Here is a 12,842-nt window from a genome sequence, read left to right as displayed (position 1 = left end):
TTCATCTAGATCGATGGTGTTCATCAGGGCAAATCTATTGAGCCCAAACACGATGGAGTTATGATGAGTAGATTAGGAGTTCTGGTAACCAGCTCCTGACTCCATCATGAGACCCTGGATCTCATCTAGATTGATGGTGCTCGTCAGGGCAACTCTATTGAACCCAAACACGATGGAGTTATGATGAGTAGATTAGGAGTTCTGGTGACCAGCTCCTGACTCCATCATGAGTCCCTGGACCTCATCTAGATTGAAGGTGCTCGTCAGGGCAACTCTATTGAGCCCAAACACGATGGAGTTATGATGAGTAGAGTAGGAGTTCTGGTGACCAACTCCTGACTCCATCATGAGACCCTGGACCTCATCTAGATCGATGGTGCTCATCAGGGCAAATCTTTTGAGCCCAAACACGTTGGAATTATAATGAGTAGATTAGGAGTTCTAGTGACCAACTCCTGACTCCATCATGAGACCCTGGACTTTATCTAGATTGATGATGCTCGTCAGGGCAAATCTATTGAGCCCGAACACGATGAGGTTATGATGAGTAGTTTAGGAGTTCTGGTGACCAACTCCTGACTCCATCATGAGACCCTGGGCCTCATCTAGATCGATGGTGTTCATCAGGGCAAATCTATTGAGCCCAAACATGATGGAGTTATGATGAGTAGATTAGGAGTTCTGGTGACCAGCTCCTGACTCCATCATGAGACCCTGGACCTCATCTAGATTGATGGTGCTCGTCAGGGCAACTCTATTGAACCCAAACACGATGGAGTTATGATGAGTAGATTAGGAGTTCTGGTGACCAGCTCCTGACTCCATCATGAGACCCTGGACCTCATCTAGATTGAAGGTGCTCATCAGGGCAACTCTGTTGAGCCCAAACACGATGGAATTATAATGAGTAGATTAGGAGTTCTAGTGACCAACTCCTGACTCCATCATGAGACCCTGGACCTCATCTAGATCGATGGTGTTTGTCAGGGCAAATCTTTTGAGCCCAAACACGATGGGATTATAATTAGTAGATTAGGAGTTCTGGTGACCAACTCCTGACTCCATCATGAGATCTTGGACTTCATCCGGGTCAAAAATAATAATGCAAACCCTAACGTAATTTCAAGTGAAAATGCGTTTTTCAGAAAATCGCAGCCAAATAACACTAGACCTTACTCATAGTGTTGTGTTCCTGCCGGTGAGTAAGGTTGCCAGAGCTCAACGAGGGGCGGGAGGGGTTAGGGTCGGCAACGCGCATGTAACTCCTCTGGAGTTGCAGGCGTACATATGCGGGCCGTATGCTTGTTTGCCACCGACTTAGTATAAAAAAAAAAGTAACACTGAAAATCCATCAATAAGCGAGTCTGTTAGGCATACTGTAAAAAATGAACTTTTATTAAGATTTTCTAATCGCAGTATATAGCACTTCTCGGAACTCCGTAGCTGATTACGATCGCAACGAATGCCTGACAATCGAGCACAGGTCCGTCCTCTAAGCGCGCTCCGCGCGGACTGAGAGCGGGGCGTCGCTGCTGCGTGATTTATACGTGTTTTAAAAAAATATAAATTTACGGCAATGTAGGTCCCATAGTTACGATTTTTTTTATAGGTTAACATAAAGTTACAGTTTGCTATAATATTATTTTTAAAGCAAAATATGCGTACAATTTGCGGAAATAAAATATAATAAAACCCTGTTTTCACCAAAAAAATGAAGAAAACTCGGAAGGTATTTTATCAGTTTTTTCAAATGAATCTTCGATTGTTATTCATTCCAGCCCCTCGTACGAGATATCTTGAATCAAATTGTAGTCATTCATGTACCAAATGATTCTTGTTTATAGCAAAATTGAGAACCGAAACGCCACATCTCACTGCAAAATTTGGAAAAGACTCCCAAAAAACCTCATTAAAAAAGAGGTTTAAAAGAGAAAATGAAAATTTGAACTGTTGGAGCCCCTAGTTTAGGAAACGATTATTTAAGTACGTTATCAGTTTTTGAATAAATACTAATAGTTACGTCGTAATCTTGAATGAAAAAGGAAGCATTTTACAAAATACGCTCGTCTGTAGGAATAAGGACTCTTAAGTTCTCATGTAAGTGAATTGTCAAATTCTTGGTGAGAAATAAAGAATCTTAAACCTAAAATCTGCTCTTTGCAAAGTGATGATATTGATAAGTCATAACATAGTATTTATACTGTTTTATAGTCTATTACAACATTTACAACTGATAATAAAATTAATTTAATTTTACAATTTTACCTAGCAACTAAGGGAATGTGATAGAACATCTCCACGTTCTATCCAGTACAATCAGTTACAATAAATACTAAGCCAACATCCACTTTACTCAACACTCAAAACATGTTGTTCAGAATTCGACAACTTCTATTGATATAATATAATTCTATTATGTCAATGACCGCTTCTATATAATTTTCTAAATACCATATCCAAAATTTTATTATGTTCTATAACGTCATCTACAACAATTACGAGAAAAAGAAAATTGACAGTCTTGCTAGTAACTTTTTAAAGGCCTAATAAGCGGGTCCGCACAGAGCGAGCAGCGTCGCGAGGAAATTCTCTCGCGCGGTAAACGGCTCATGTAGACGTGCCTCGGCCGAGGCACCGTCTACATTGGCCTTTGCCGCGCAAGGAAATTTCCTCGCGATGCTGCTCGCTCTGTGTGGACCCGCTTATTTACATGTACGAGTTTCTGATAAGTTTTGGGGTGAGAAATCTCATGATACATAATTATTATTGTTGACAGGCAATAATAAATATAATAACCACTTATATGGCCTCCATTCCCAATATAAGATCTGATTTTGCCAGTCAAAAAATAACCTTGAAGTTTCAATTTTAGAATTGAATTTAGATTGTGAATGCTGATGCGATGTCGCGTCCACTAGACTTGGAATTAATGGTCGTGGTCGTGCTTAAGACCCGTGGTGGTGGCGTACTGCTGCTGCCGGTGCAGCATGCCGAGGCACTGCAGCAGGCACTGCATGCTCGCCGCTGATGTGGCCTGGTGACAAAAAGAACAGTTACGCGGTTATCACACGCACTGATGCGTGGATACGATCCGACGTGTAAATGAGACAGCGTATATACTTCTGTATAGCGATGTCTCGCTTGCACAGCGGAGCGGCGTCTAATGTGAAGACCACCTTAGGGCTGCAGGTAGAACAGAGGGCCTACGCGAACCACGTTCAACGTGTTGCCTCTGTCGCACTGGTAAATTCGTACGTAAGTGTGACATCCCTGTCCCACGTCGAACGTGGTCACGGTAGGCCATCAGTTGTCACAGATCTCTGCAACTGAAAGATGGTCCATATTGCACCTTGGCGGTCAGCACATCAGATAGGCGTTCCAATAGTAATTAATTTAGTACAGTAGTTCAACTTGATTTGAGGTTAAGACTCTTAAGATAGGGGCATCAACATTGCTGGTGCAAAATAGTACATTACGATACAAGTGCGAAAAATAGGAAATTCGAAACGAGTGGCGATAAATTAAAACACGACCGAAGGGAGTGTTTTAAATCGACACGAGTTGCGAATTACCTATTCGCACATGTATCGTACAACGTTTTACAGTACATATGGCCCTTTAAATGTTCGACACAGTAACATAATATGCTACTTCTCGCACTAGTGCTATAAAGTAGCCCCATATGTACTGTAAACGTTTTTATCATACTAACCTTCAGTAATAATAGGTCTGGATCTGTGTGAGGGAAAGGAGAGTCTGAAGATTCGATACACCGCGCGAGGGATGCGTCACTGAAAATAAAATATATATCTTGATTATCTTGTTAACAAATAAAAACAGCGGAACAGATAGGAAAATATTTTTTTAATTCAATCATTAGGTATTTAGTTGAATTTATGATATAGGGTTGTAAGTTGTATTGTATCCTTAAGTTGCGCACGAGGTACGTGGATTGGTACAACGGCGGTACCTGACGCGAGCTTGTGAGTTTCAAATAGGGGTTCATTTTGATACCCAAGAACTCGAAACTGTTGGTCCTGATCTACTGACTTGACTATGTTGTTAAGTCTAAAGATACCTTAGTTCAGTTTGCAGTAGTTGTTGTCGCGCGGACGCCATAGCGCCGTGCACGGCAAGCTGCTCGCGCGGCTGCAGCGGCGGGTTCGAATTGTTTGTGTCGGTATTTTGTTAAGTCTAAAGTTACCTTAGTTCAGTTCAATTTGGAGTAGTTGTTGTGGAGCGGACCCGATAGCGCCGTACACGGCAAGTTGCTCGCGCGGCTGCACGGCGGGTTCGACTTGTTTGTGTGGGTATGTTGTTAAGTCTAAAAGGTACCTTAGTTCAGTTTGCTGTAGTTGTTGTCGCGCGGACGCCATAGCGCCGTGCACGGCAAGCTGCTCGCGCGGCTGCAGCGGCGGGTTCGAATTGTTTGTGTCGGTATGTTGTTAAGTCTAAAGTTACCTTAGTTCAGTTCAATTTGGAGTAGTTGTTGTGGCGCGGACCCGATAGCGCCGTACACGGCAAGTTGCTCGCGCGGCTGCACGGCGGGTTCGACTTGTTTGTGTGGGTATGTTGTTAAGTCTAAAAGGTACCTTAGTTCAGTTTGCTGTAGTTGTTGTCGCGCGGACGCCATAGCGCCGTGCACGGCAAGCTGCTCGCGCGGCTGCAGCGGCGGGTTCGAATTGTTTGTGTCGGTATGATGTTAAGTCTAAAGTTACCTTAGTTCAGTTCAGTTTGGAGTAGTTGTTGTGGCGCGGACCTGATAGCGCCGTACACGGCAAGTTGCTCGCGCGGCTGCACGGCGGGTTCGACTTGTTTGTGTGGGTATGTTGTTAAGTCTAAAAGTACCTTAGTTCAGTTTGCTGTAGTTGTTGTCGCGCGGACGCCATAGCACCATGCACGGCAAGCTGCTCGCGCGGCTGTAGCGGCGGGTTCGCGCCCATTGCCTAAAAACAAAGTGTATATCTATATTCTCTTCTATCAATGAAGGTCCCACAAACATTATAACTTACTTAATGCTAGTAGTAGTAGTAGTAAACACTTTATTGCACAAAACAAGTACATAATAAAGTAGTAGTGATTGGTAATAGAAGTATTCTCTTTTATAAATGAAGGTGCTACAGACATTTATAACTTTTTATTCACTAGTAATGGGTAATATGTAGAGAGATGGATAATTCAGGGACTTAATGACTTGCTGAGTATTTCTTTTTATCTTTAATTAATAATTTCAGCTAAAGTTTGTTGGACCAATTCTTTTATTAATGCATGAAACTATGTTGCTATGCAATTAGAATGAAATTAAAAATCACTACTCATTGCATAAAGCAGAGCCTTCTTCTTTTACAAGTTAAAATGTCCCAAAACAAAGGTTATATAATAATAACCAATTGAAAGGCAGTGGCAATGAAAATTCAATCAGAACTATTCAACCTTCCAGTGTTATATTATATCAGCCAAAAAAATACCTTGAAGTTTTATACCTGTTTCTAAATTTAATTTTGAGGCTACTTATGGATCCAATTGGTAAAAAAATACATCTTTATAACTGGTGATATACCTTTGTATGTATCTCTGCAATAGCTCGCAGTCCATCCACCCACTCTTGTCTCGCCCGCGCGTCAGTGGCACGCAATTTAAGCATGTCTCCTGATGCACAGTTCAGAGTAAATGTGCGCGAGTCCTCATCACTCGGACACACCACAGCGGCTGCCAAATGGGCCTGTAGATTTCAAACATATTTTTTACTTTTAATGGTTAAGCTGGGCAATAAGTGGAGGAGCCATAGATTCGGTATATATTGCTTTTTCTACCAGTCTGAACTAATGAAATTGAAATTTTATTCCACTAAAAATGCATTAGTAACTTTAGAAACCAAAATACATCATAGTCATGAAACTACCTAATTATGAATGTATCTATAAGCCTTTAGGAAGCTCTATGAAAGTCATACCTCTCCCCTAGCAGGCTGTCCAGGCTGCACGGTGTCCCCGGGCCCATCAAACAAATAGTACGACAGCACACCCGTTTCGGGGTCCACAGCGAACCAACGCTGCTGCCAGCCCTTCACCACATTCGTGTACTTGTAAAGTTGACCCGACAGCGGCCGGTGAGATCCCAGCCCACCACTCTTCATCATTTTGTTGACTATGAACTACGGTCGCAAAAATTATTTACATCGACTGTGTGTACGACCCACGATTTGACAGTTGGATTTTGCGTTTAGATTTCAGATCAAATTTCAGATGTAGGAACAAAAAGCTTCTAATTTAATAATAATATATATACATCTAATTAAACGATATGCTACTGAATAGTGTTTTATTGTTTTAATAACTGACTATCACAAGGTTACCAATTAATTTAAGATAAAACCTTCAGTATTATCTGTACCCATAATTTAAAAACTAAACGTTTTTTGACAGCTGTTATCAAGAGTAGTTCGTTACAGAAGAGAATTGTTTTCCTTTCGGTTTCCCATCCGACTTTCAAGGTTACTTCCTTGGAATTGGAATTACTTATTGTTGTGTATGGTGTTTAGAAAAGACAATGGTGTTTAAATTAGTGCGCATTGATGCGGAAGAGCCGAATAAAATTCAGCTATCGCTAGGAACACATTTAATAGGGAGAGGAAAATTTCTCGATGTAAGTTATTAATTTGTAAAAACTACAATACATCTTGTTTTAATGCGGTTATTACTTCCTTCTTTCAATTATTAAAAATAAAAGTGTTTTGGTAAATACCTTAATTATAAATAAACTTGCAGAAACAAGTTTACGTGATAACCGGATGACGCATCAGTCATCATCGATATTATACCAGTATTATACATATGTATGGTATCGTTTATGTCCTTATATTACTTTTATCTTTTTCAGTGCGAAGATAAACGAATATCGAGAAACCATGGTCATCTAATCATAACAGGGACCAGTGTAGTAATAGAGGCAGTAAGTTTATTAAACATACTTGTAGATTATTGTAGAAGACAAACACAAAAGTAAAAAAAAACAATAGTTCGTCATTAACAACATATGAAAAATAATTATATCACTTTATAAATTTTCAGTTGCACCAAAACCCCTGTTTCTTCACTAAAAAGGATTCAGAAGAAAAGCAAGTGTTAAAAAAGTCCTGTAAAGAAGTACTCAACCATGGTGATAGATTTGGGCTCTTGCCAGGCTCCTACTGGTATGAGGTGTTGCACTGTACCACGGAAACTGACAGTCAAGCAACTGATGTGTCAAACACAGAAGAACTGGACCCGGGTGAAGATAAAAATGATCAAGATAGTCAGATAGATCAGACGTTAAATGCAGAAAATGTCAATTCTAATGTTAATGAAGAAAGAAAGAATCAGGAGGAAGATAATGAAGATTCTGTTTTAAATTTTGATTTAAATGAAACAGTGGAAAATGCTGGAAGATCTGAATCTCCATCATTACTAGGTAACTGAAGTTTCTTGCAAAATAATGTAGAACAACATTAATTATTATCATCTAATAAAACAGGACTTAATCCCAATAACTTAAAACTGATCTAATAATGCGTAAAAATCGTGAAAGTTTAAATCTACATTAATAATTTACCTAATTCCCAATGTGTTTTAAACAAAGTTAGTTGTTTTTTAGAACTAAGAAACCCTTTATAAACAAACTTCCAATACATATTCTGCTCTAACATGCATTTTTTTTAAATGCTTAGATCTAAAATTCGACATTTAGAACCTATCTGCTATATTACATTTACACATTTATTTTCAGACCAACAAAATGAACAGAATTCACCTCACCAACAAATAGGGCCTTCAAGTCCAACCACCACAGAGCAAACCGACCCACCAGAACCCACTCCCACAGACCCACCAGAACCCACAACTCCTACAGACCCACCAGAACCCACAGCTTCCACATACCCACCTGAACCCATAGCTCCCGAAGCAGAGGTCAAAAGAGACCAGGAACCATCAGAATCACCACTTAAAAGAACTCACAGTCCGGAAGGAGATGATGGCGCTAAGAGGATAAAGACGGAGCCACCTGAGGTTAAAGAGGAGTTGCTTGTGAAGCAGGAGCCTGATGCCAGTAATGGGGCAGGACCTAGTAGTGGTCAAGCTGATCAAGCTGTAAGTATCTATCATATTGGGCTTTAGCTTATATTTATTTATTTAATGTTGGTTCTCCTAAAACTCTTTTTGTTACATAAAGTTAGTACAAACAGAGGTAAACAGCTAAAATAGCATAATTGTAATATGTAGCCAGTGACGGATTTGCCCTAAGGCCCAGTAGGCTCAAGCCTAGGGCGGCAAAGATGGGTGCTGAGAAGGGAGTGGCTATTACTTAGTATAGGGCCTTGGGCCTAGGGTGGCCAAGACTGCAAATCCGCCACTGTATGTAGCTGTATAATACACAAACGTAATTGCTCTTTACCCTCTTAATCCTTTCTGGGTTATCACAGAGTATAAATATATCTGAGATGGCCAAAACATATTCCTCTTAAGTGAATATTTGACTTATGTATTTTTTTATGACAAGCCTAGTCGCGCATTATAGGCACAAAATTGACTTTATTACACTGCTTTGAATTCTTTATAAAACTAAGGATATGAATGAATCAAGAAAGACTAGCAGCTGCAATTAATAAGGAACGGTATAGGTACTTACAGACAGTTGAGTGTAGATCTCTCTTTGAATACCACTTGTGTAATAATTATAATATTTTCTTATGTTACGTATTCTAGAGCGCATCTAATGCAACAGACGGAAAAGCGCCACCAAGTCCGGTGCCACCGCGGGAGCGCTGCATGTATGGGGCTGATTGCTATAGGTATTTGAGTAATTTTGTACTTTTACTATATCATACAGTGTGTCCCTAGCCATTGGACAAAGCCGAAATGTACATATGCATTAGGGTATTTAGAACCATTGTACAAAGTATCATAACAGCCGGTGTAGCAGTTTCGAAGAAATTAACAAATTACCATTTTTTACTTTGGAGCAGCCTGTATGTGTTAGTAGCTCCTAAGGTAATAATATCCTCAAAGAATAGTATGGAACCTTCTTCAACCTTTTTGATTATCTTTTTTATTTATAACACTTTTAAAACGAATACGGGACTTAATCGCGTGTTATTATATCGCCTGACGTTTCGAACGTGATATTACACAGGCAGACTGGCGAGGAATTGTATCAACATCTTGCTGCGCGGGTTTTGCGAACTACCCGCACTTGATCTTGATTATTCACTTGTACGCTAGGGTTGTCACTTTGCCTACACACAACACTCACGACATGACATTTTTTTTATTTTATACTACGTCGGTGGCAAACAAGCATACGGCCCGCCTGATGGTAAGCAGTCTTCGTAGCCTATGTACGCCTGCAACTCCAGAGGATTTACTTGCGGTTGCCGACCCTAAACCCGCCCCCCCTCGTTGAGCTCTGGCAACCTTACTCACCGGCAGGAACACAACACTATGAGTAGGGTCTAGTGTTATTTGGCTGCTGTTTTCTGTAAGGTGGTGGTACTTCCCCAGTTGGGCTCTGCTCTAGATCTGGAATGACATCCGATGGTATGTGTTGGGAAGTTTTTTCACCCTTACATTTCATTTCATTACATTTAATTTTTCGCGCAGCAAGATGTTGATACAATTCCTCGCCAGTCTGCCTGTGTAATGTCACGTTCGAAACGTCAGGCCATATAATAAACGTAAGTTGGTTTAAATCAATATATTTTTTGGCTTCCTGACAGGTGTAATTATTTATAATCTGTGGGTTTGTAACCTCGATGGAACGTGTATTGTAACAGACGCAACCCGGTGCACAAGGCGCAGTTCGCGCACCCCCGGGACGCGGACTGGGGCGCGGGCGCGCGGGCGCCGTGCCCGTACGGCGCCGCGTGCCGCAAGCGCGACCCGCGGCACTGGCGCCTGCACTCGCACCCGCCGCAAGCGCGCATGCCGCCGCCAGGTATCGCGTCTTATTCTTTCGGAGGCCCTTGCGGTTACACTTCGACCCCTCGAGAACAACTTTTTGCCTATTCGAGAGCTGTTTCGACCCTCTCCAATCTCTCCATGTCTTCCCCAGGCTCCAGGTAACTACTTCATGTTCCTACGAGAATTTCTTTAAAAAAAGCACTTCATAAATATGATTATTTGTGATTTTTCTTATTCCTATTCGTTCAATCGTAATAAAATAGATGTCTTAATTTTTTTCCTAATGTGTTAACAATGTTACCATAATTCTATATACTAGCATTGTATTGCGATAACAAAGGAAATTTCGAGGCAGTACCTTTAACCTTTTTGACGCCTATGCCGGATATATCCGCATTGTAGGTCCGACTCATAAGACGGATTAATCCGCCACAGACTACGGAGCAACATAGAACTACGTGCATATGCATAAACTTATATTTCAGTTTTGATTCTTGGGTGACGTGACGTCCGAGTGGCAGTTTTTGAGTTTGACACGGCGTCGAAAAGGTTAATGAGTTAAAATATCTGTAATTAATCAATTCATGTCGAATTTCATCTCATCATCATCAAATTTCATGTCGAATGATAGCTAAATCATATTTGTTGATATTTTTTGACATACTTAACTATTGACTCCATTTCAGATTTAGTTCGTTCGTTTATTAAGATATACCAAGCAAATTAATATTTCTAAACTTTGATCGGAGTTTTAAAACATGTGTGCGAATTACGAATCCAAAGGGTGCCTTTTCACGACCTGTGATGTATATTTTCAGCCATTTTCCATCAGTAGTGTAATCAAAAACAAGCATGTTCATAGTAAACAGAGCCACGATTTTTTTTTAGGCTTTACATGACCACGTTTATTCTTTATCATGGACGCCTACGTCGCGTTCTACCGTCACCATAAACAGGGGAATTCGACAACCAAAATAAAAATCGGCGCAGATGACGACCAAAAACGAAAAGAGACTGTTTTATTGTGAAGGTAAAACGCGTCGTTGCCGTGGACGGTAACCGTAAAGAATAAAAGCACCGAGAGTTGAACCAAGCCAGACCTAGCTAAGTTTGCAGCCATTTTGATAGTCAGACGGTGTAAGTGTTATCTTGCACTGTTTGGTTTGGGCTATCAAAATCGCTGCCAACTTAGCTTGGTCTAACTAACTCTGCCGCGAATTTGATATCACAGCTTGGAAGTATATCATAAACGGCAAATGTCTATGAAATTATACTCTTCCACAGCGTGTATGCATACACGCTGCCAAGTTAGCTTGGACATACTACTATAGTTTAATACAGTAATACCTTAACTTGCTCATCTATAGGCCTAACCCTGACCTATGTTCCCAGCAGGTGCGCAGGTCGTGGAAAGGCACGGGAACGTGTTCTACATCAACGCCCACGCGGTCAACTTTTACGACGATCACTTCCAAATTGAAGACGATGACGGGGACAGCGTCGACTTCGATTATGAGTTCTAATGCTAACGTATTACGGTTCTAGACACCATGACAGATGCAGCACTAAGAAATGTTGGGCCGAGTGTATTGCAATCTGAGTCTGTCTCACTATAAGAACTTAACCTGCTGTGATGTTGTAGGTCTTCTTCTTGCACTGATGAAGCGAATTGGCGAATGCTTGATACAATCCAAATACTATAAACATTATGTTGTTGACACAAGCGATAAAGTTAAAATTAAGTAAAACTCGAGCTTATTTCCTAGACTCTGGAAACACAATTTAAGTCCACCACGTCTAGCGTGGCTACGCAATTAGTGAGAAGAATGAAAACGGATTATTTAATTTAACTGTAATGACTACAAAGAGATTATGTTTAGGTCAAAGGCCGAAAGTGAAAAAGCGCCAGCGGCCATCCCAATCAGTATCAGGGTCAGACTCTGACCCTGGATCAGCTGGAAGCCCTGAAAACCTGATTCTCACAACAAAACGGGCCCGGAAGCCCCTGCCCAAGATGGACTCCCAGGATTCTGAAGATGAAGACCCGTTCGCGAGCGACGGCAGCGATGATTGGGTGCCGCCGTCTGATTACACTGAGACGCAGGATTATTAATGATTGTTATTAAATGTTGCGACGTTTCAATTTGTTGTATTTTTTTCCTTTAGATATCCGTTATCTATATCTATAAAATGTAGTGTGTCTGCCACCGCAGACTGCAGTGGCAACTGACAGAACGGGATAGTCTTATGTATATTTCAGTAGGAGCAGCAGAGAAAGCGCTATTATTGTTTGTCCTTCTCATAGTCTCACTTTTCCTTTCTGCCTACTTTTAAAAAGTCCTAGGTGACGTAGACGTTTTTTGTTGCCCACCGTTTTTTATTCTGGGCAACAACCCGACCAAATTACGTAGGTTGTTTTTGGCATGTTACCAGGAATTTTAAAACGTGTTTTTAATTTTGTCGCATTGCGTATGTTCTGACGGGCGCACGCGGGGTATAGCACATCTATACGGCCTATGACTTATGTGGTTGCTCTTACTCAACCCACCTACAAAGGGTGTGAAAATACATAATGTCGCACAAAGAGGATTTTTTAACGAAAGAAATACGCCAAGTTCGATTTAACTCATTTAATTTCCTAAATCACTTGACCTAAGTCGTAACATAAATTAACACAGAATGTTCCAGACTACGGATCAATTTAATCTATAAAATGTAGTGTGTCTGCCACCGCAGACTGCAGTGGCAACTGACAGAACGGGATAGTCTTATGTATATTTCAGTAGGAGCAGCAGAGAAAGCGCTATTATTGTTTGTCCTTCTCATAGTCTCACTTTTCCTTTCTGCCTACTTTTAAAAAGTCCTAGGTGACGTAGACGTTTTTTGTTGCCCACCGTTTTTTATTCT

At 40.9% G+C, this 12,842-nt stretch overlaps 2 protein-coding genes across 6 annotated transcripts; one reads left to right on the top strand and one right to left on the bottom strand.

Annotated features, from left to right (window-relative positions):
- Positions 1-2,153: 2,153 nt before the first annotated feature.
- On the bottom strand, positions 2,154-6,323 carry LOC133523747 (oxysterol-binding protein-related protein 11). 2 transcript variants are annotated; one of them, XM_061859452.1, is made up of 5 exons: positions 5,954-6,207; positions 5,561-5,722; positions 4,849-4,946; positions 3,713-3,791; positions 2,154-3,034 (listed from the first exon to the last, which is right to left on the bottom strand). In XM_061859452.1, exons 1-5 carry the CDS (start codon positions 6,137-6,139, stop codon positions 2,927-2,929), a joined length of 633 nt encoding a protein of 210 aa, XP_061715436.1. In that variant the 5' UTR covers positions 6,140-6,207; the 3' UTR covers positions 2,154-2,926. The 2 variants fall into 2 exon arrangements, with proteins under 2 accessions (XP_061715436.1, XP_061715438.1); XM_061859454.1 differs by lacking the exons at positions 2,154-3,034; positions 3,713-3,791 and adding an exon at positions 4,337-4,666 and having other exon boundaries at positions 4,923-4,946; positions 5,954-6,323.
- A 133-nt stretch (positions 6,324-6,456) lies between these two features.
- On the top strand, positions 6,457-12,078 carry LOC133523746 (aprataxin and PNK-like factor). Of its 4 annotated transcripts, none has more exons than XM_061859448.1 (7): positions 6,457-6,645; positions 6,880-6,951; positions 7,071-7,449; positions 7,765-8,126; positions 8,742-8,827; positions 9,809-9,969; positions 11,816-12,078. In XM_061859448.1, exons 1-7 carry the CDS (start codon positions 6,550-6,552, stop codon positions 12,046-12,048), a joined length of 1,389 nt encoding a protein of 462 aa, XP_061715432.1. In that variant the 5' UTR covers positions 6,457-6,549; the 3' UTR covers positions 12,049-12,078. The 4 variants fall into 4 exon arrangements, with proteins under 4 accessions (XP_061715432.1, XP_061715435.1, XP_061715434.1 ...); XM_061859451.1 differs by having other exon boundaries at positions 11,331-11,955; XM_061859450.1 differs by having other exon boundaries at positions 11,328-11,955.
- Positions 12,079-12,842: the final 764 nt, after the last annotated feature.

This window comes from Cydia pomonella, chromosome 12 (assembly GCF_033807575.1).
Source record: "Cydia pomonella isolate Wapato2018A chromosome 12, ilCydPomo1, whole genome shotgun sequence".
NCBI lineage: Eukaryota > Metazoa > Arthropoda > Insecta > Lepidoptera > Tortricidae > Cydia > Cydia pomonella.
This window is presented reverse-complemented; position numbering and strand designations above follow the sequence as displayed.